We start from the raw sequence: 24,407 nt of genomic DNA on the forward strand, positions 1-24,407 counted from the left end.
GATTTTATGGCACTTCCTGTGGCATTTAACCTTAACATTCTCTCCTTCTCCCCAAACAATATTTTGCTTTCTTTTAATTTTGCTTTCTTTCTGTTGTATAATTTTGTGATTTCATATTAGATACTTTTTTAATCAGTCCCTGTGTATTTGTCTGGCACATTCTTTCCAAAATATTCATGTAGCTGTGATGAGCTGGTATTTTGGGAGGTCATTCTGGAGTTTATGAAAGTAAATAACTGAGAAACAACGTTTATGCTGCATCGGCACAATGACAGCAAAATAGTTGCTTTTGCCCTGATGCCTTTCTAGGGCTTTGTGAGAGTAATCTTAGGAAAAAACAAACAGCCAAAACTGTCATATTTTATTCTCTCTTCATCGTGTGTTTTTTCAGTTAGCGCTTTTTTTTTTTTTTTTTTTAGTTTGTCTAAAATTTCCTCTAGAGACCTAAGGCTGGAGGCAGCCAGAACTTACAGTGGGCTGCAGGGAAGACAAACACATACTGCTGAGCTGAGATGGTCCTTGTCATGCACGGCACTGTAGACCTTGGTATCTCTAATCCTAGGCACATTGTATTACACATTATTCTGTCCCAGGCGTTGGTAGCACAAGCTGACACTGACAGCAAAGCTTCTTCCAAAACATAGAAACACATGCTATTACCTTAGCTGTGTTCTTCATTATGAAGAGCTTTGGTTATGTTCCCCCCAAAATTAAATAGGTTACAATGTCCAACAAGCCAGCCAACGGAGTCTCCATGCAGCCCACTTTTGTGGTCCATTTTTGCATGAGTGCTCATTTGCAGACATAAGCATCTTAGTTTCTGCATGCAGGCACCAGAGCATAAGGCGTGTCATACTGGATGAGGCCAGTGGCTATCTAGTATCCTGCCCCTAGCAGTGGTTAGTCCTAGAAGAAGGTTTATATCCTAAAATATGAGGGTTTATATTCCTAATGCATGTTCATGCAAATCAGACAACTTGACCTCTGTGTTCTGCAAATTGGAAGCACTCTTCCGTTTAGTTTTATGTGGCACTTTATCATGTGCAAACCTTTAATCAACTCTAATCGTTTATTTTAAATAATGCCCTATTTTAGTCCCATTATTTTACAGGGTGCTAGAAAAGATGCCTGTGTGAAATAGGCCCTGTTGACCCAATTCTGTCCTCAATTACCCTAGGCCATTCCCACTGAAATCAATTGGAGTTCTGTGCAGATAACTGAGGATAGGAAGCTATAATTGCAGTCCCTCAAAAGCTAGGAGTTGTAAGCTGGTTTCTGCATGTGGGCCACCTGGCTCTTGATTTCCCACCACTATACATTTAGATTTGAGACAGCACAGAATATTTAGACAGTCATTTGCAAAGACTGGTGTTAGTTATGGAAGTTTTGCGTTATTCGATGTGTTAATCGTTCTGATCTTTAGCTCATATGAAAAACCTCTGGTTTTGAATTTGTCTCCATATATCTCACACAGAGGTGGAAATTTCAATTTGTTGGAGAATTTAGTATTGACATTGCTGCAGAGGTCAGGGAGTTTGCTACAGTTTGCTGCTAGACACATTGGTTCCCAATCTTAAAGTACTGTTTTGCTGACCAAAATGTTTTGCATATACTAGAGGTCCCTAACTGATCCGGTGGCCACCGGTAATCCTCAAAATACTTGCGGGTCAAGCACGGAGAGCTGACTAGTCATTTGGTGCTGACTCTCCTTGTCCCAGCTGTTTCTACAGGGCTTTAGACTCTTCACTGAAAAAGGATACTTTAGGAATCTGCCCCATGCAAATAAGCAGGAAAACAGGAGCAAAGCCTGCTTATTTGCATGGGGCAGCTGGTATACAGTGCTGCCAACTCTCACTTTTTCCTCTGTGCCTCAGTTTCGCCATCTGTAAAATGGGAATAATGATACTGACCTCCTTTGTAAAGCACTTTTGAGACCTGCTGATGAAAAACATTAATTATTATTATTTTATTATTTTGGGTCTCTTTGCTTAAGCCTCTGAAGTCATGCAATTATATGAGAAACTTTGTTTTCTTTTAAAAGACCACAAACCTGTTTCTAGCCTTAATGTTTGCAGAGAACAGCTTGAAAATGTGACTCCTAGAGGCTCTAAAACCAGAAAGCAAACAAAAATCACCCTCATTTTTAAAAGCCAGTCGTGATTTTTTGGGTGGGGCTTGGCCTTCATGAGTGAAGGAGAAGAGGAAACAGTAGCTGCCGTCAGGATCAGAGTCCCCAGTAGACTGCCAGTTACTGAAAATGTGATGTTGACTTTTATTAGTTGTATTGCAATAGTGCCTGGAAGCCACAGCCAGGACTGAGGTGCCATTGTGCTAGATGCTGTTCATGTGTACATGCACACACAAACACCACTGTTCCAAAGAGTTTACAAGCTAGATAGACAAAGTGTAGGAAAAAGAGATGGAGCATACAAGCAGAAGTGAAATTTGGGAAATGTAATGTTAGGTCCATGTTGTGATGATGGTGATGTATATGTGTGTGGTGTGTTTTTGTTTGTGGCACCTTAGAGACTAACCAATTTATTTGAGCATAAGCTTTCGTGAGCTACAGCTCACTTCATCGGATGCCATCCGATGAAGTGAGCTGTAGCTCACGAAAGCTTATGCTCAAATAAATTGGTTAGTCTCTAAGGTGCCACAAGTACTCCTTTTCTTTTTGCGAATACAGACTAACACGGCTGTTACTCTGAAACGTGTTTTTGTTTGTTTGTTTCAGGGTTATATCTTGAAATAGGCCACTCCATCTCACTTAAGTGTCATAATCCAGCCTTACACACCAAACGTTCTTTCAGGTGCACTTTAAAAGAGTAGAACCTTACATGGAGCTGATTCTGCCTCAAAGCAGAAGAGAAGATGCTGAAACCACCCGAAACCAAATTCTTTTCTGTTATACCAAATGTGGCCAGTAGATGTAGCCCTTGCATGGAATAGCCATTCATTTCTTTCTAAACTGTGCTCACAAATTCTGCTTGCCCAATGGATGTTTCAGAATTTATTTGGTAGTTCTAACTATAGCTAAATCCTGGTGATTTCAGTTTTTTTTTTTTATTTCTGTCCTCTGTTTTAGGCATGAAGCTCTGCTGTATTATGTTTTAGCAGCAGAGGCTGGGACTGAAGTGTCACAGACAAACTTAGCACATATCTGTGAAGAGAAACCAGTAAGTACATTTATTCATAATACATGGTCCTTTAAAATCATTAGTGATACTGTAATACTAATAACTTTCCTGTGATATAAATGGATCCACTCTTTTTCTTTCCAGGAACTAGCAAGAAGATACTTAGCTACTAATTGTGTTTGGCGATACTATAATTTCTCCATATCTCAAATCAATGCTCCCTCATTTGGTATGTATAGCATACTTTTTATTGGTTTCAGAGTAACAGCTGTGTTAGTCTGTATTCGCAAAAAGAAAAGGAGTACTTGTGGCACCTTAGAGACTAACCAATTTATTTGAGCATAAGCTTTCGATGAAGTGAGCTGTAGCTCATGAAAGCTTATGCTCAAATAAATAGGTTAGTCTCTAAGGTGCCACAAGTACTCCTATACTTTTTATTAATTCAGATCTTAATAGGATTTCAGTTTTCATTGTTGGTTACAATGAAAATGTAAAAGTGTGTATACAGTGTGAAGTTTTTATGCTAATGAGCAAATTAAGGAAAGAAAGGGGATGGATTATGGGGGGGGGGTCTCGCTTTTTGCACATGACACAAACTGAGTGTGGAGGAGTGGGGACTGCAAAATGGCTGTAAGCTACCTTTGCCCTTCCTTGGTTTTTGGACCACCGGACCCAGGATTGGTCCCCCAGAAATATGCAGAGAAGCCTTTTCAGAAAGGAAACTTTAAATTAGAAACTCCTGCCATTCACACCTTTTTCTTTTATAACTGCAGTGTTTCAACAGGAATTTCAGTAGTAGAAATGTATATCTCTTGGCAGGCTTACCTATATCTTAATGCAGTTTGTCAGAGAATTTCCTACTTTTTTTAAGATAGTGAATAACATTTTTAAAAGCACCTGAGTGACTTAAGTCTTATTTTCAGAAGTGACTAAGTCACTGATTTGCGTGCTGGAAAAAATGCCCTTAAATGAAAGTGCTTTACAGTGAGACACTTAAAGAGCTTAGTCTGTTTAGCTTATCAAAAAGAAGATCAAGACTTAATTATGGTGTGTAAGTATTTTCACAGGGAGAATATGTGGGTACTAAAGGGCTTTTTAATCTAGCCCAGAAAGGCATAACAAGAACCAATGGCTGGAAGTTAAAAGTCAGACAAATTCAAATTAGAAATAAGGAACACATTTGTAATAGTGAGGGTGACTGACCATTGGAACAAACTACCTAGGAGGGTGGTGGATTCTTCATCTCTTGAGGTCTTTAAATCAAGACTGGATGCCTTTCTGGAAATTATGCTTTAGTCAAACACAAGTTATTGGGCCTAATACAGGGTAGCGGGGAGAAATTCTATGGCCTGTGTTATGCAGGAGTTCAGAATAGATGAGCTATTGGTTGCTTCTGGCCTTACAATCAATCTATCTGTGACTTTCAGTGACGCTTAGTCTCCTAGGTCAATTAGATACTTTAGAAAATTTTACCCTGTATTTAAAAACACTGATACAATTGTAGATTTCATTCTGTAACAATGTTTTGTTGTTGTTATTATAAGTGTCGTATAAAAATAATGCAAGCTGTTCAATGAAACAGAAAAACAATAACGTATTTGAATCCAGTACCACACTGGTGGTGCCTGTACCCAACTCAGTCCAGAGTGATTCACCCATTGGAACTTACGAACACCACAGGGGTTTCTAATGGAGCTTGTAACATCTTGTGATTTGGCTCCCAGAACTTACAGACTTCATGAGCACAGTCTTATGCCAGAGAAGCATCTAAAGTTCATCAGATTTCTGAAATTAATTGCAAAACATCCCTTGACTTAAATGGAGTCAGGATTTCACAGCTGGTCTCTTTAGGAAGCCGAATGAATAAAACAATTTGAAGGTCTAGGGTTTCTAGGTCTGGGGTTTTTGGAGGTTATTGTTAGTTTTGTGGTAGAGATTACGCGGCACAGTCTTCTTAGAAATTTTTTCAAGAGCAGGAAAACCATTTATTAATTAAACTTGTCTCTTCAAAACGCCGTGCCTGATTAACCTGAAATGTCCTCCTAAGACTATTCCCTGACAGAAGAAGAACCATGAGAAATTTCATTCCAAATGGGTTTTTTTCAGAGGTTAGAGACCCTATGGGCTTGGCATAGAAAGAAGGTCACAATCTTAAGCAGAGAGAAACTATGATTATCCATAATACAATGCTCTGAATGGAAAATTCAGTAAATTCTTCAAATATATTAATAGTTCAATTCTTTCTATACAAATATTTTGTAATGCCCTGTTACTGTTACCTTCCACAGCTTACTTGAAGATGGGAGACTTCTATTACTATGGTTACCAGAACCACTCTAAAGACCTTGAGCTGTCAGCGCAGATGTATTCACAAGCTGCATTAGAGGGAGATTCACAGGTATCTTCACTGTTATAAAAATACCTTCTTGAAATAACATTTCTAGGAACAAACCATGATACACACATGCAGCAAACACACCTACTGGTATAAATGTATCATTTATTTTAAAGTATGATCTGTGTCACGAGTTTGCTCTTTCACACTAAGATGAACTAGAATTAGCCTGTGGGATGTTTTTAGGGCTAAAGGTGAAGAGCCTAGTTCATCGTTACTCTTTTCGGTGCTACTGTAATACAAATTAATAATAATGATGCACTTCCCTTAAAGCGAAGAGCTACTCCTGGGATGAACTTGGCCCAGTATGTTCCCATGAACAAAAAACTTCAGCATATATGCTCTCATAATGCCAAGTTATTCCAAGACATTGTACCAAAAACATGAGTAATTTAACACTGGGCAGCATTTTGTTCTCAGATCTTCATAGCCGATATTCTTCCGTATTCTGCTCTCCTAGGCATATGGAACTCTCATTGACACCAGAAAAATTCTTGCACATGATTTGAGCAGTTACCAGAGTTGGGACCCACCCCAAGGATCTTGAAACAAAAAGCTGCCAGTGTCTGCAACAGCAGCTAAAATGGAAAGCAAAGAGAAACAAGTGTCTTCAGTTTTAAATGGGAAAGACACATCAAAGCTCCATCCTGCAACTGCATTCACACAGACAGACCCTTGTACCTCTGAAGTGTCCCACTGAAGTCAGAGGTCTGTCCAAGCAGATGCTGTTGCAGGATCAGAGCCCAAGCCATTTCCAGCTAAATTCTCCTTGCAGATACACAATTGCAACGTCCATTGAAGTCAGTAGGGTTACATGGGAGGGGACTAATTGGGAACAGAACATGGTCCATTTCTGCTTTCAGGCTTTGTATAAAATATGTCGGCATGATGCGCTCTTCAATTGTTGCTGTAGTTAGACAGGATCTAGGGATGAAAAGCTTAGATCCTTAGTAAGCTAGTTTGAGAAAATGGAGCTCATCATTACACTAAGATGAATTAGAATTAGCCTGGGGAATGTTTTCTTGTTTATGATGTTCTTGTAAATGTATCGTTCACATGAGCATATCTTGGAGAAATAAGGTGCTCACATTTATTCAGTGAAGATCACAGAACCATATGATATTAAAGTGAAAAAGGTAAAAAAAAAGTAATTGTAATTATTGACATGCTGATCAGTAGCCCAATCCATCTCCCACTGAAGTCAGTGATAAAACTTTCATTGAGCTCAGTGGTGCAGGATCAGGCCTTAGTTTCATGTATCTTCTTCTATATAATTGTATATTTTATGTATTTTTAGGGATTCTTTAATTTGGCCCTTCTCATGGAAGAGGGTAATTCCATTCCTCCCTACATTTTAGATCACTTAGAGATCAACAGGACTCTCCATTCTAGTAATATTTCCATCCTTGAGGAACTTTATCAAAGGTGAGTTTATATATTCATCTTTCAATACCAAGAGCTAGAATTCTTATCTTTACTCACATTATTACTTGTTACAAAAGTCACTGGGACTAGTTGAGTACTCTGATCCCACAATGTAGCCTTAAATTTTACTGCCAAACTAGGTTCTAGCAATTGTACCTGTTCCATTTGTAAAATGCCTAACATAGCCTTTTAAATACAAATATGAGAAATAATATAGAGTACTGAATTAGGAACAGCTTCTATTTATTTCTGCTTGCTTTGCTACGACATGCTGACATTTATCTACTTTCACTTTGGAAATTCTGGTTTTTCTTCAAGTGACCTTTGCATGTTCCCACTCACGCGATGTGCTAGTGCAGGGGTGGGCAAACTTTTTGGCCCGAGGGCCACATCAGGGTGGGGAAATTGCTTGCTGGGCCATGAATGTAGGGCTGGGGCAGGGGTGCAGGAGGGGGTGCACAGTGCAGGAGGGGGCTCAGGGTAGTGGTGCCAGGAGGGGTGTGGAGTGCAGGAGGGGGCTCAGGGCAGAGGTGCAGGAGGGGGCACAGGGCAGGGGGTTAGGGTGCAGGTGGGGTGCAAGGTGCAGCAGGGGGCTCAGGGCAGGGGATTGGGTGAAGGGTGCAGGAGAGGTTTGGGGTGCAGGCTCCGGCCTGGCGCCACTTACCTGGAGCGGCTCTGGGGTGGCAACGGCATGCACCAAGGGCAGGCAGACTCCCTGCCTGCCTGTCTGCCCTGGGCCCAGCCCCAGCTCTGCGCTGCTCTGGGAAGCGGCCAGCACCATGTCCCTGTGGCCTCTGCGGGAGGGGGCACAGAGGACTCCGCGCGCCTGTGGGTACCTCCCCCGAAGCTCCCATTGGCTGCGGTTCGCCGTTCCTGGCCAATGGGAGCTTCGGGGGAGGTACCCACAGGCAACAGCAGCGCGCCGAGCCCTCTGTTCCCCCCTCCCCCAAGGGCTGCAGGGACATGGTTCCGGCCGCTTCCCGGAGCGGCACGGGGCCCACGCCGGCACAGGGGTGGCAAATCCGCAGGCCATATCCAAAGCCCTGAGGGCCGGATCTGGCCCGCGGGCCATAGTTTGCCCACCCCTGCACTAGTGTGTGCAGCTCAGACAGTGGAATCTTCTCGTAGCAGTGCCGGTTAGAGTGCACACACGCCCCTCCTGCTCCTCCCCTCTGCGTTCCTGAACATTCTGAGGGCAGGGCTATAAAAAGGGGGCATGGTGCTCCCTCAGTCCTTTTCAGCTGCAGCAGCAGACAGATGTGAACTTCTCCCGGATCTGTCTCTCTAAAAGAACTCAGTGCCTTAGCTTAGTGTAGTGTCAGTGTTAGTGGTTAGATTTTTATTCTTAGGATAGTTAGTTAAGCCTTCAGTTCTGACTATAAGTGCTATGGCGGATCCAAAAGCTAAGAGACCTAGCTTCAAAAGATGCATGTCTTGTCCAGCAGTCTTCCTGGTGTCTGATGCCCATACCAGATGCACAGCATGCCTCAGAGAAGGCACTCTCTTTCAAGGTGCTCCATCTGCAGAACATTTACCCAAGAACTTACAAGGAGCGCTAGAACAGGCTGCAAGCCTTATTGCTGCAAGATGCTCTGGCTGCAAAACCTCCCAAATCCAGCTCATCTAAAGAGTCCGTATCTAAGTTGAAAAGGCCAGTGTCAGCTCCTGACCCATCGGGGACTAAGAAGATGAAGAGCACTATTCAAAAGTTTCCAGTATCTGCCCAGAATCAGGATCCAAGACCTCAGTGCAGTAAGTTCGCAGATGATTGGATCTGACCTCAACACGCTCAGACTTCATCGGTGCTGGTCTTGGAAACTGTGTGAGACAAGAAGGCTCCCATTAGTAGAGCCAAACCACAATCAGGACATTTCTTGTATCCATCAGATCCAGATCAGAGAACATTGGATCCTAAATCAAAGTCTAAGATAGATTCTAGCTCAGGATAAATCCCTGCTTAAGAGCCATCCACCACTCCTGAAGTTCACATCGGACCTGAAGTTCATTCCAGAGCCCACAGTTGTTTCTACATCACCCATCCAAACTGCCCCAGTCTCTACAGTGATATCACAAGAGCACCATAAAATGCAAAGTCAGATCTGTTGGCAGATCTACAAAGGACAAAAATGATTTCTTCCCCTAAGGGAGATAACAGGAAAGCTCCCACTAGTTATCCTCCTCAGATCTCCCAGAAAGAGAAAAGGAAGACATTGGATAAGTTTTCACAGACAATAAGACACTTCCCTTTCTTCCCCAACACACCCTGTGGCTTTACCAATAAATTTGTTTCCCCTTCTCAGTTTTACACATGCCAGGTCCTGTAGTTTCTCCAATAATCTGTGTCTGATCCAATTGGATCTGAGGTTGTATCCACAGTCTGAGTAGGGATTGTCTCACATTAGGCATACCAACATACCACCCAGTTTCCATGCTTATGAGAAAGAACACACTTCTAGGTTTGGTTAGTCTCTAAGGTGCCACAAGTACTCCTTTTCTTTTTGTGAATACAGACTAACACGACTGTTACTCTGACTTCTAGGTTTGGTGTCTAGAAAACAACAAGTCCTCCTAGATATGACCTGAAGCCTGAGTTTAGTAAGTGGCATGATTGGCAGATACCACTGTGGGCTAGGTGACCCCACTGGCCTTCACATAGACAGTATAGGAATATTCTGAATTCTTGTCAGAACCCCTCACCCACGAGGGGTCAGAAAATGTCTCACTCCTCATCTCCGAGATTCCCAGATCAGTTGACTTCTCCTGCTTTCAAGGTTCATTCTCCTACCATAATTTCTGATACTCTTTCAGAAGAAAAAGAGGAGCCTACAGCTCAGGTGGACTGTCAAGAATTGGAGCCAGAACTTGATGATGAATCTTTCCTGGATGAAAATATTGGAGTTGCTTCAGTTTCCTCTCCTTCTGATGATGCTTTACAGTTCCACAAACTTGTGGACAGAATGGCAATGGCACTGCAATTCCATCAGTCACACTGGAAGAAACCTCCATCCTGTTTTAAAATAAGATTATCTTTCCAATATTAGATAAACTATTGCAGCCTGGGAAGACAGTTGGTCTACTCCGTCACTTTATTAGGCTATATTGAAAAAAGCTCACAAATTCTATCTATTGGTATAGAAGTTTCCATTCTTTCAGGCACACCATACCCCTAAGTCTCTAGTGGTGGCGGGGGTGGAACAAAGATCCAGAAGAGGGCAATCACATTCCACACCTTCTGACAGGGTGTATAAGAAGATGGATGCAGCTGGTAGACAGGTATTTTTATCTGCATAGCTCAGAATTAGAGTAGCAAGTTACCAGGCAGTGATGTTGAATTATCAATATCAGTTACGGGAAAAAGATGTTCATGTTTGCCAAAGCACTTCCCAAAGAGCTAAGGAATCTGGCCAACACCTTGAAAACACAGGGGCAGGCAATGGCTAAATATGGTTAGAGCTTCTTTTCATGCTGTAGTTTTAGCAGTGAGAGTGATTGCTTCAGCTATCACACTATACAGACATGCTTGGCTCAGATCTTCTTTCTCCAACCTGAAACCAAATCAAAGGTAGAAGATCTTCTCTTCAGAGGTCTTGTGGTTATTTAGTAATAAGGCCAAGGAGATACTGGAGAAGATGATGGTCATGAGGTCTACTGCAAGACCTTTAGGTGTCTACCTAGCTCAGGGGAGAAGGAGTTTGAGACCTGTCTTCAGGTATCATGGAAAATTCTATCCCACTTCCTCATCATCTTATTATTCAGAATTATGTCATTTTCAGTGTCAGAAGCCTTCTTCTACACAGCCATAGAAGAGAAAGCCTTTTAAGCCCCAAATGAAGGGAAAACAACCATCAGTTGCAACATCAAATTCAAACATCAGACCTCAAGTTTGACATGATGATCAGAAGCTTCAGACCAACCTGTAACCTCTTTCCAATCCCTGCCATCTTTCCAGACTTTTCTATTATGTCAGTGCTCGCAATGACATCACATCCAAAATGAATTCTGGAGATATTACTGAGTGATTATGCCATCGACTCAATTCCTTTCCTCCACCTGGCTGGTGTGCCACTTCTATCCCTATTCAGGGACCCTCTCAAAAGAGAGTGTGTGAAGATCAGAGTCCTTGTCGGAATCAAGAGCCACAGAGGAGGTGCCAAGGGAATTCAAAGGACAAGGTTCCTACTCCAGATATTTTCTGATACCAAAAGACAGACTGGGGGCTTTGTGCAATGTTAGATCTATGGAAGGCCTGTCTCCTTTATAAAAAAATCCATTTCCCCATGTTGAGACAAGCATCCATCATAGCCTTCCTGACCACCTTAGACTGGTTTACATCTCTCAGTCTGAAAGATGTGTACTTCCATATCTACATCAGATCCAGGCATCAAAAATATCTTCATTTCCTGGTTAGACAAGACCAGTCCCAGTACTAAATCTTACCCATCTACTGTCTCATGGCTATTTACAAAGTACCTTTCCATGGTTGCAAACTTTACACAAGCTCCCTCTTCAAGAGGTTAGGACTTGTGATAAACAAGAAAAAAAAATCTCTTTTGCTACCTACACAAAGGATTCCTTTTATAGGAGCAGGTCTCAGTTCCCTGGAGGGCAGAGCCTTTCTATTAGAAGAAAGATACCTGAAGCATCAATCCACTACAGAGTGCTTCATCAAGATCCCACTTAGAGTCATGTTCTTTCTAGGCTTCATGGGTTTAGCCACTTATGTCACAAATTATGCTCAGTTCAGGATGAAAAGTCTTCAGTTTTCGCTGATGTTAAGTTACGGACCAAGCACAGATGGCACGTGCATATAGTTGACCATTCCAAGTAAGATACTGCTATCCTTGACATGGTGGACTCAACGTTACAATGTTCTGAGAGGGGTAGCTTTCAACTCTCCAGCTCCATCTGAAATAGTCACCTCAGATGCCTCCAACAGGGATGGGAAGTACATTTCAGCAAATTGACAGGTCAAGGTCATTGGAGTTCTCAGAAAAAGACACTGCATATAAATAACCTGGAAATGAGAGCAATCCATTGGGCTCTCAAATTATGTCTCCCTCACAGCCAGAACAGGTAATGCAATTGTCACAGACAACACAATGACTAGATTATATCAACAAACAGGGAGGGTCTCACGCTTCCCAATTGTGCAAAGAAGCAGTTGCATTATGGGATTGGCATATCCAGCACAACATTTATCCCGTAGCTCTACACCTAGCAGGCAAGGACAACAGCCTGGTAGATCAGCTGAATAGAGATGTAACAGAACTTCATGAATTGTTGTTAAAGAAATCTATAGATGAGATCCGCACCTTGCAGGGTTGCAAACCTGTCTTTGCACATAATACAGTTAGAAAAATTATGAAGGGACTTGCTGTGATGCTTCCTGGGGGGTCCCAGGGTTGTGAGGCACCTCACCACCACCTGCCTTTAGTGTGAGGAAGCCTTGTCTGTGCCTGTCAAGGGTCATACCCCTGGATTGTCCTGTCCCTGGACACTCACAGAATTCACAGATCTGCTATTCCCAAAGGAACAGTACCCCTCAGTTTACCAGTTACATCTCAGGATCACTGCTCACCTCAATTTATAGCACTTAGATATGGTTATACTGAAATCAGGTAAAAGTTTATTTAACAAATAATAGAACTTCAAGAAGAAGCAAGTAGACTTAATGGAAATAAATATTTACATATAAAATAAAGTAGTAACATGCTTTCTGTAGCCTAAATTTAACTAACAAGACAATCTCCTGCCTCATAAATGTTAGCCCACTCCAAGACTCACCCCCAGGGTTAAACAGCCAGATTGGCTGTGATCCTCCATTCATAAAACAAACACACTGGCAGCTTGTCCCCTAGGTTAAGGTGTACCTGTGCAACCTCAAAATAATTCGAACCATCCATTTTCTTCACTGCAAACAGTATATCCCCTGCTGGTTGTTTTTCCTGCAGAAAAACTCCTCTGTAGACTTTGCAGTCTCTTGATTAGCATTTTACTCAGTCTGTAAATAGACATCCATTGTGAAGTATCCAATACTCAATTTACGTACAGACAGACATCTAGAGCATCTCCCACCTGAAAGAAACTTGTTTTATCACCTCTTGGTGACCAACCCCAGTTCACAAACCTTAAGAGCATTATCTTCAGTGTATATATACATAACTCATTACATATTATGCATCCATACATTTCGCAATGGATATGATGATCCGTGTGACACAGGCTTTCTGTAGAGACCTTATATGAGACCCTTTGATGAACGATCATGTAGAGACCAGATCCAGGGGGTCCATGTAGCCCTACGCCCCACTGTGCCCTCTGCCAGTGGGAACCCAGAGGTCCCTGGGTCACACTTGCCAATATATATCCACAAATAAAAGATCCAGTACCATCATGGGATCTCAATTTACTCCTGAAACAGCTAATGACACTTCCCTTTGAGCTTATGGAAGACTGCTGTCTGTACCATCTATCTATAAAAACTGCTTTCATAGTAGCCACAGCCTCAGCTAGGTGAATGAGTGAACTACCACCACATGGCTCATCAGGTATCTTCCACAAGGATAAGGTGGCCTGTGCCCTAATCCTAGATTCCTTCCCAAGGTGGTACCTGACTTTCATGTCAATCAGATTTTTTCCCCCGAGGGTTCACACTCTCATAGAGGAGTCAAAGCTGCATATGTTAGATGCTAAAAGAGCTCTGGCTTACTGTATTAATAGAATGAAGGAATTTCAGAAATCCTCCAGTCTCTTTATTTCATATGCAGACAACCATAAAAGACACACACTCTCTTCAGACTTTATCTAGTGGGGTTAGATCGAGTATAGGGGAAATCTATAACTAGTATTCATTCCACCCCTTCTTGGGGTTAGGTCATACTATCAGAGCAATTGCTACCTCCATCGCTTGCCTTAGACATGTCCCAGTTGCAGAGCTCTGTAGGGCTGCTATTTGGAGCTCCACACATACTTTTTACAAAACTTCTCCCTAGACCTAGCATCTGGATTGGGTCTACTGTTTGATGGAGTAGTTTGGTGGAGCAGTACTATAATCCCTATTCGATTGGGACTCTGAGTCCCACCTTCCATTATGGGGTACTGCTCGCCAAACTATCCTGTGAGTGGGACTGTGCAGCAAACACGTGAAGAAGAAATGAAGGTTACTTACGTGTAACTGGAGGTTTTGCGGGGATGGACTCTGCATATTCACCCACATTCCTGGGAATCCTAATAGAATTTTGACTTGAGAAGGCAAGGTTGGAAAGAACTGAGGCAGCCACACCGTCTTTTATAGCCTCACCTTCAGAACTTGCAGGAACGCAGAAGAGAGAGGTAAGGAGGGGACACTTAGGGGCACTGCTACAAGAAGGTTTCACCGCCTCAGCTGCATCCGCTGGTGCGTCGCGTGAGTAGGACTACGCAGATTCCATCTCTAAGAACTCCAGTTACGGATACGTAACCATTATATCTGTTCCATTTACTTACAGAGAGCTGGTTTCCTTGATACCACATAAAGCAATTCCCATTCTACCCTGTAAGTGAAGTACAGTATGTACTGAAAGTTCACTCAGTAATTTGTAACATTGTAAAATCACCTTATAGATAAATGAGGAAGGATGACCTAGTGGTTAATGCATAGAGCTGTGAGTCAGTGAATGAGAGCTCTATTCCCAGTTTTGCTACCGAGTAGCTGTGCAACTTTGGATAAGTCACTTAGGGCCCAATGCTACCATTCTTACTTCTTGTAGTCCCACTGCTATAGAAGTACCAAACAGTAATATTAAAGATTCAACACCATTTTTTATTTTTGTTTATAGGTGCTGGATTCATAGCAATCAAGAATTAATTAATCCATGCTCATTAGCTTTGCTTTATTTTTACTTAAGAGTTTTCTGGAATAACATTTTGCATTCTACTCTGGTATGTATTATTCCATTGTCACATTCATCAGTACAGTTACAGCCAGCGCCCTACCTTTGTATTGATCTAACACACATTTCTAAACTTATTGCAGATCTACTTCATGGGAACCTTTCTTGTGTCAATACTGGTTGCATTTGCAATGCAATATTTTCAGTCTCTGTCTGGTAAGTATTTGCCATGGTCAGGCTGAAATAATCTAGAAAAAAAATAATTCTATACGTAAAATAGGGAACTTTAAAGATAGAACAGACTTCAAGATTTGGTGCCAGCATGCAGTTCATATATAATTTAAAGCAAGTAATGTCCTACAAATTCAGTCTCTTAATTGCAGGAGTAGGTCTGACTCACACAAGTAGTCCTACTGCCTTCAGAGCATCAGCATGAGTAAGGGTGTGCAGACTCAGGCCTCAAGTGCAGAACAATAATTTTGCACCAGATCAGTAGTTTGGAACTGTGTATTGATATTTGCCATCCTCCCCCCACCCCCCGGAACAATTTCACCATTCTTTCACCAATTTTAACCAAACGCAATTTGATTAGAGGATCTGAAAATCATTCTTATTATGTTGTATAGCATTGTAGCGCTCTGTTTTATTTCAGCATCCTAAGTAAGATACTGTTTTTACTTTTTCATCCTCCAAAAAGCTATTAATGGATGTATAAGTGAATTAAGGGCTTTTGTTACTAAGGCCTTGGCTGTTTTTAACATAATTATTGTAGCTTGAAAACTGCAGCTTCCTTCTATGTGAAATGATAGTCACAGAAATGGGAAAAGATCTAGTAACTAGAGCGCCCATCTCTGTGCCAGTGCAGGACTACCCCCTACTATACTTTTTCTAGTCTGTTTTTTTCCCAGCAAGATTTCACATGCTCCAAGTGATCTGTCTTCTATCACTTCCCTTGGGAGAGTATTCCACACTATACCTCACTTTTAAGCTTTTTTCCCTGATATCCAGCCTAAACTTTTGTTTCAGGAATTTTATCTGCCTAATGCATTCTGAATTTTCATACTCTTAGTCATACCCAGTGTACCGTCCTAATTGTGTAATTCCTCTCCCTTTCAGATGTTCACACCCATCAGATATTTGTTATCATAGCCTTTCGTAGTCGTCACTTCTCCAAGTAATACATACTTCGCTCTCTGAATCTACATTACAAATCACTCCTTCCAGCCCCATGCACATCTCTTTTCCTCATCTCTTCTTGAAGTACAGTTAACTAGAATAATGGGAATAAAACAAACAAAAAATAACGAACAGACAGTTCAGTAATGTCAATTTCATGTGTCCTATTCTAGTAAAATATTTTTCTATAACTAGAGTTGGGTTAAGCAGCAGTAAGAGGATTTTTAACCTATCCTTGAAATAAAGGTTCAGAGACGTAATTAGTATCACAGGAGAGGTTATGCTTATTACCACTTTTTGTTGTTGTTGTTTGTTACCATTTGTGTTAAGCCTTTCTGATGCTTTGACCATCACATTAGTTACTGAAGTCTGAATGAAACCTAGCACTGATGACTAATTTAAACCTGTTGTTAAGGCAGTGGTTATGAAGATTCCTAGTATAGCATTAACTTTAAGAAATAGTAACTGGAAGGAATAGATCATTTCCTTTTATAGTCCTTATACCTATCACCTTGTGAATAGTCAGACTAATGAGTTTATGACTTCAGGTGATTGTTGCTATTAGATTCAGTGGGCTGTATTCTGCACCCTGACTGAGCTCCACCTAATCCGTGGGCAGTGGAGCCAGTTGGGCTTCCCTCATCCCAGGCCACTAGGTCCCAGTGTAATAGTTACTGGGGAGTAACTCTGACTTATACCAGTAGATGGAAGCTCATACTTTACACCCGTAAAGAATCAGTCACAGAAGAGCAAGAGTGGGTCAAAATGGAACTAACAGAATGGAAAATCCTGTCCATTGCTTTCTTTTCTGATAGGGAGGAAGTAGAGAATCAATGTTGGGGCCACATATCAGCCCTCAGTCTCCTAGAAATTTTTTTTCAGTTCAAAGGAATATTACAGACAAAAAAACATTGTCTAGGGGGAAAAGTGCTCATGATGTGCAATAGATAGTAAATCACTGGTCAACAAAGCTGAAGAGCATGATCAGCCACAAATTAAAGAAGAGAGCAAAGGTAGGCACGTATCTAAGGACAAGACAGTTTTTGATCAGCAAACTGTGGAAGAAATATGGACAAATTATGGAAAGAGGGTTTCCATTATATTGTATTTTCTTGGAAACTTAAAAATGTTATCGTCTAATCTTCACAGAATGGGTATATGGTGACAGGCTTATTACTGTAACAAAATAAAGTAAAATCAGGGCTATGTCTACACTGTGCCACTGTGTGGACGATGGGGTTGTGAATTGCAGCATACAGCAAAATGTTGCACACGAACTGCCCTGTGTGGACACTGCTAGTGCAAACTAAAAGATACTAGTTCACATTAGTGTAGTCTTCTCTCTAAAGCTACCTTTTACTTTGCACTAGCAGTGACCACACGAGGCAGTTAGCGCTCAATACTTGGGTGTGTTCTGCAGTTCACACACCCCGTCGTTAAGTTTTGGAAAATAATCCCTTATAATCACAAATATTCCTTTATTAATATAAAGTATACTGAATTATTAAGAAATAAGACTTACAACATATATGAATTGTTCACAGATGCATTATAAACTTGATTTTGAAAGCCCTGTCCTTTATTACCAGCTGCAATTGATATAATTTAGGGGCCATCGAATGCATACACACAAAGGGACACAGTTAAAGTTACATTGGGCTACTTATTTTGACATTTCTTAATTTTTGAATGCTTGATTTTTCTTCCATGTAGTTTTATTTACATGATTGTATGGAAGCCAGATATGTACGTATATACTTTATATATAGTACTACATTTCAGTATTTATTCTGTATTTCTGTTTTTTCTACAGCCAATGATTCTCAGACACCAAGGCCAGAACAATCTCCAGATGTACATTCTTCCACTGAAAACACCAGTGACACTAGATCAGAGCAAGAGGAATCTACTCTTACGAACAATTTAGCTCAGCATCCCCATTCGATCAGCTGAGGTGTAATTCTCTGAAAGATTGGAATTCCAAAGCAAACATTAGGAAGGCATGGTCTTGAGCAGTTACAATACTAAGAGTTCACAACTGTATAGAATGGTATTAACTATATACTTCATGGGCTAAATCCTGCTCTTAGTTACAGCTGGGCAAACCCAGTGATCTAATCTATCTATTATATAAAGGAGAAGGAAATTTTAAAAACCCCAACCAAGAATACATGTTGATTATCTCATTAGATTATACATCTGAATGCATTGTATGGTCTTGTTTTTGATGGGAATAGAAAAACAGGGGTGAAATCCTGACCACACTTTGAAGTCAGTGGCAAAACTCCCATTGACTTCAGTACGGCTAAGATTTCACCCACGGTATCTGATATTTTACTAAACAGTCTTTGCCCACACTTAGACGCAAGGTTAAATTTCCTGTAGCCCTGTTCCTGGAGGTTTGGCGCCAGTGTTTGTTTGCTTTGAATGTATTGGGTAGCTGAACAAGAGCGACTGATTATAGGGAGCAGCTCCCTTTACGAAAAAATACAAAAAAAAATGGAAGTGTCACAGTAAATCAGTGAACAGTTTCTTCTCAAATTCTTATATGGGTAATATAGGAAGGGATTTCTCTCCAGTCTTACAGTAGATCTTAAATTGTCCTTGAACTAAATTATTGATCAGGTGTCGTTTTCATTAATTAATATGTTTATACAGCACCTAGTGTAATGGGGTCTTTGATTCCATGTCTAGAGGTCCAATAGGCTACAGTAATACAAATGATGATAAATAATAAAAATGCTAGTTAGGACAGTCAGGATAACAGAATGTACAGGAAGTAATCATACAGAGCATAGATCTCATCTGTCTGATTTTAAAGCTATGCAAAGTGAGTGGATGTAGGAAAGGAGTGACTGTGTTCAGCGGGTGTGTGTACACATAAAAATCGTATGTAATTGTATCCATCTATGCATTTTTGTCAGTTAAAACTACTCTCTTTGCACTGCTTTATTTACAAGAGTAAATAAAATTATTTTTCTATTGCTGACTGTATGGTAACTGGCTTATTTGTCATTTTGTCTTGAGTTACAGATAGGATAGCTCTACACAAATGTTGTAGCCACAAATTAGCTTTAGAGGATATAATCTGTTCAGGTAATCTCATCATGCAGTGCTCCACTATTTGTAGCCTTTTCAGAAAAGCTCATCAGTAAATGGGGTTTTCCCCTATGGAAAATCTTGACTTTTCATTGAAAAAACAAAAAGCCAAAAGGCAAAACATTTTCAGACCTTTGAGTTTTGATGAGCCAACAGCGTAACACTGTTACAAAAAAAGCAAACATCGTTCTGGAATGTATTAGTAGGAGTGTTGTAAGCAAGACATGAGAAGGAATTCTTCCACTCCACTCTGCTGATTAGGCCTCAACTGAAGTATTGCGTCAGATATGGGTGTCACATTTCAGAAAAGATGTGGACAAACTGGAGAGAATACAGAGAAGAGCAACATAAATGATTAAAGATCTAGAAAACATGACCTGTGAGGGAAGATTGAAAAAACTGAGTTTGTTTAGTCTGGAAAAGAGAAGACTGAGAGGGGGCATGATAACAGTTTTCAAGTACATAAAAGGTTGTTACAGGGAGGAGGGAGGAAAATTGTTCTTCTTAACCTCTGAGGATAGGACAAGAAGCAATGGGCTTAAATTGTGGTTTAGGTTGGACATTAGGAAAAACTTCCTGTCAGGGAGGTTAAGCACTGGAATAAATTGTCCTGGGAATTGTGGAATCTCCATCACTGGAGATTTTTAAAAGCGGATTAGACAAACACCTATCAGGGATGGTCTAGATAATACTTAGTCCTGCCATGAGTGTAGGGGACTGGACTAGATGACCTCTCAAGGAATAGGCACTGACTCTGTGAGTGCTCAGGGGCTCAAGCACGGGAAAAAATAAGGGGTGCTCAGCACCCACCAGCCACAGCTATTGGGCGGGGGCCACCGATCGGCTGTTGGGCTGCTGGTGGCAGATGCTCGTGGGAGGACAGAGAGCAGTGAGCAGCAGCCCTCAGGGGAGGGAGTGGAGTGGGGGAAGGAAGAGGTGGAGCAAAGGCAGGGCCTCCGGAGAGCGGGCGGAGGAGGCATGGGGCCCCAGGGTAGAGCAGGGATGGAGCACCCACTGCAAAAAATAAAAGTCAGCACCTGTTTTCTCGAGGTCCCTTCATAGTCCTACTATTCTATGATTACAGCGGAAGCCATGTGAAGAGTAATTAATGATCAAGTAATGTGAAGATAAATACTACTTTACAATAAGATGGAATTAATTAATGCTGAAATAACAGCGATTTAATTAAGTTATTGTCCTTTACTTGTGATAATAACTGATTTTTGGGAAGTTATTACTATTATAAAACCTAGACAACCAGCAGTTGGGGGATTTTTTTAAAGAGAGAAAACTGAGTAGTTGCAGAAAATATTACGTCTGAAATGGAAAATTATCGATTAAGTTATATTTAAAAGCGGTTTTCCCAAATTAGAGCAGAGAATAGAATTCTTCAAGTTTATATTTTGTATAACCCATTTTTAAGATTTAGGTTGGATAAAGAGTGCTGAAAGAGCTCAGAAATATAGCACCAAAAACAAGCTACTAACCTAACTTCATTTCATACTAGAAAATAAAGTGTGTGTGTGTGTGAGAGAGAGCAATAATCCATCACAAACATAGCTGCTTCTAGCAATGTTCTATCACTCAAATAGTAACATGCATAACCAGGTCTGAGGTTTCTTTCCTATCTTTCTATTGGTTTCAACTTAGCATCACCTGCAGCAAAATACAAATGAAAACATGGCAAGGTATTAGAGACCTGATTTTTCCAAAATGGGTGCACAATTGTGCATCTAATTTGTGCACAGTTACAACAAAGGAATAGGCAAATGGGTGTCTGTATCTGCAAATGGCCAGTTAGCCATAGCTAATGATAACAATAATGTCAAAGAACTTTGATAAAAGGGAGTGTTGCCTAATGAATAGGGCACAGGGCTAGAACTGAGGAGACGTGGTTTCAATTCCCAGCTCGGCTGCTTGCCAGCTGTGTGACCTTGGGTAAGTCACGTCACTGCTGTGTGCCTTAGTTTCCCCAGCTGAAACATGGAGATAATGATACTGACCTTCTTTGTAAAGACCTTTGAGCTCTATGGATGAAAAGTGCTAAATAAGAGATAGGAATTCCTATTATTAGCAGAAACATGGACAATTATATCCAATTTACAGATGGTTTAATTGAAATACAGAGAAATTAAGACCTAGATTTACACAAATAAAGTCAGTTATAATCAATGTATATTGCAGGTGCTCACCACTTCTGCAAAATAGGCCACAGGTGCCCCAAATCAGACACCCAAAAATTAAAGGACATGCTGAAAATTCAGTCATGTGAATTACCTAGGGTCACAGGGTGAGTTAGTGGCAGAGTAGACCCAGAATTCAGGTGTTCTCAGTGGCCCTAGCCACTGGACTATGCTATCTCCTAATCTGCATGGGGATGAACTTTAAGCATACAATTCTGTGTGTGTATTGGAGTGTGTAGTTACACATAAGCATACATGAAAATTAGGCCCAGCGATGCTAACACTTTTGTATATTTATATTTGAAATTAAATAAATTTCATACATATGAAACATTTCTTAATACTTGTATGGCACCATTGAGATCCATGCCATTTTACAAGCAGGCAAGATGACACAGACCATGCCCCGTAGGGCTTACGTTCTAAAGTAATGGAGCTCTGACAATTTACACCAGCTGCAAATCTGCCTCTATACTGGACGAAGTACCGTACAAAAATACAAAGAAGGGTTGTGTGACGGGTTGATGCCCCTACTCCGGAGTGCCGCCTGATGTACTGGAGTACCACTGAGCCCGCTTATTCCACCAGCCTGGGCTCCCTTACACTGTCCTGCTGAACCAGGCCCTCAAGCCTCTTCCAGCACACACACAGGTAGGGACAGACCCAGCTGCAGAAAGACACAGACACTGAAATCAGCTCTGCCTGGGAAGACTCAGCTAGGAAATTGCCCAGCATTCAAGTGCACACCCCCTCTGGGCTGCAAACCCAAAACTGTACCGACTTGCGCTGCACAGAGAACTGTACAGCATAACCTTATTGAAATTCTTCTCCTCTCTCAATGTGGAGGAAGATATGCACAGCTTCCCTCCCCCCGCAGTTATGAATTCCACAAACTAGGTTTAGAGAAAACAAAAACAAGTTTATTAATTACAAAAGATAGATTTTAAATGATTATAAGGAATAGCAAACAGATCAAAGCAGATTACTGAACAAATATGCAAACTAAGCTTAATACACTTAAGAAACTGGTTACAAGTAGTAATTTCTCACCCTAAATGTTGTTTTATGGCAGATTGCAGAGGTTTCTGAAGACAAGCTGCTCTTGCTTGCAGCTTAAAACTCTAGGTATTTCTTTCACAGGCCAGATACCATTTCCAGCCTGAGCTCAGCTCTTCTCTCCACCCCCCTCAGTCCTTCTATCTTCGATGTTTTCAGCCGTCATCCTGGGCGGGGATTCAGTGAAGATATCTGTTCAATATCTTCATCAATGATTTAGATAATGGCATAGAGAGTACACTTATAAAGTTTGCGGACAATACCAAGCTGGGAGGGGTTGCAAGTGCTTTGGAGGATAGGATTAAAATTCAAAATGATCTGGACAAACTGGAAAAATGGTCTGAAGTAAATAGGATGAAATTCAATCAGGACAAATGCAAAGTACTCCACTTAGGAAGGAACAATCAGTTGCACACATACAAAATGGGAAATGACTGCCTAGGAAGGAGTACTGCGGAAAGGGATCTGGGGAACATAGTGGATCACAAGCTAAATATGAGTCAATAGTGTAACACTGTTACAGAAAAAGCAAACATCATTCTAGGATGTATTAGCAGGAGTATTGTAAGCAAGACACGAGAAGTAATTCTTCCAGTTCAGTTCTGGGTGCCACATTTCAGGAAAGATGTGGACAAATTGGAGAAAGTCCAGAGAGGAGCAACAAAAATGATTCAAAGTCTAGAAAACATGACCTACGAGGGAAGATTGAAAAAATTGGGTTTTTTTAGTCTGGAGAAGAGATGACTGAGAGGGGATATGATAACAGTTTTCAAGTACATAAAAGGTTGTTACAAGGAGGAGGGAGAAAACTGTTCTTCTTAACTTCTGAGGATAGGACAAGAAGCAATGGGCTTAAATTGCAGCAAGGGCGGTTTGGGTTGGACATTAGGAAAAACTTCCTAACTGTCAGAGTGGTTAAGCAGTGGAATAAATTGCCTTGGGAGGTTGTAGAATCTCCATCATTGGGGATTTTTAAGGGCAGGTTGGACAAACACCTGTCAGGGATGGTCTAGATAATACTTAGTCTTGCCTTGAGTGCAGGGACTGGACTAGATGACCTCTCGAGGTCCCTTCCAGTTCTATGATTACCTCACTTCCCCCCCTTAAATACGATTTACATATGGCAGGAATCCTTTGTCTCTCAGTGTGATTCCCCTCCCATCCCAGTGGAAAAATATTGGCATTCCAAGATGGAGTCCAGTACCAGGTACATGATCACATGTCAAAGCAGCCATAAGCAGTGTCAAAGCAGCCATAAGTCCTCAGGAAGCTTCTCAGGAAAGTGGGAGGTTAGCATCTTCAAAGACCTGTTGTTCTTCCTAATGGCCCTTTTCAACCAGCAATCTAGACTTGATTGCATTCTGTCTAGCGGGCGTTCCCCAGGTGTAAACCTATGTAATAGGTACATAGACAATATTCCCAACTTAAATACAAACATGATACATGCACACAAATAGGATAATCATAGTCAGTACATCATAATCTTTCCAATGATATCTCACATGACCCATCTTGCATAAAATACATCTTAGATATGCTATAATCATATTATACCAATATTTCTATGAAGAATGTGGGGCATAGCGTCACAGGTTGCACATACGTTGTGATTTCCAAGGTGAGATTTTTGTTTGGCTGGGTGTTTTCATAAAGATATGATAGAATGTGAGCTAGATAGGATGACTGAGCTGTTGAAAGAGACCTGGAGTGAGAGATTAGTAAGAGTTTTTAAAGGGGATCTTGGATGAGAGCAAGATTGCTTAGTGCGCTGGGCAGAAGGAGATGGCCCAGACAGAGAACAGCATGGAAAATAGCCCCAAATCCTGAGTGAGAGAAGGTGCCTAAAGGCTATGCAGTCCTGGAAGAGTAGACTGAATGTAGTACATGAGCAAGAGTGTAGTAGGACAGATATGTAAACAGGATTGGGACTATGCAAAATCTTTGGAGTGAAGACCAAGGGCCTGAGTCGTAGGGCTTGGCTACAGTTGCAAGTTAGAGTGCATTAAAGCAGCCCCAGGCACCCTAATTCCCAACCCATCTAGATGCTCTAAGGCCCCTTTATACC

General features: G+C 41.2%; 1 protein-coding gene across 1 annotated transcript in view; it reads left to right on the top strand.

The window, feature by feature from the left end:
• SEL1L3 (SEL1L family member 3) overlaps positions 1-18,866 on the top strand; it is a 56,146-nt gene extending 37,280 nt beyond the window's left edge. The window contains exons 17-23 of the mRNA XM_077814609.1: positions 3,086-3,176; positions 3,282-3,366; positions 5,426-5,535; positions 6,830-6,957; positions 14,775-14,877; positions 14,972-15,044; positions 17,818-18,866. Of these exons, the coding sequence (XP_077670735.1) occupies positions 3,086-3,176; positions 3,282-3,366; positions 5,426-5,535; positions 6,830-6,957; positions 14,775-14,877; positions 14,972-15,044; positions 17,818-17,957 (730 nt within the window). The 3' untranslated portion in view covers positions 17,958-18,866. The remainder of the gene's footprint in view (positions 1-3,085; positions 3,177-3,281; positions 3,367-5,425; positions 5,536-6,829; positions 6,958-14,774; positions 14,878-14,971; positions 15,045-17,817) is intronic.
• Positions 18,867-24,407: the final 5,541 nt, after the last annotated feature.

Source organism: Eretmochelys imbricata, chromosome 4, assembly GCF_965152235.1.
Source record: "Eretmochelys imbricata isolate rEreImb1 chromosome 4, rEreImb1.hap1, whole genome shotgun sequence".
Classification (NCBI taxonomy): Eukaryota; Metazoa; Chordata; order Testudines; family Cheloniidae; genus Eretmochelys; species Eretmochelys imbricata.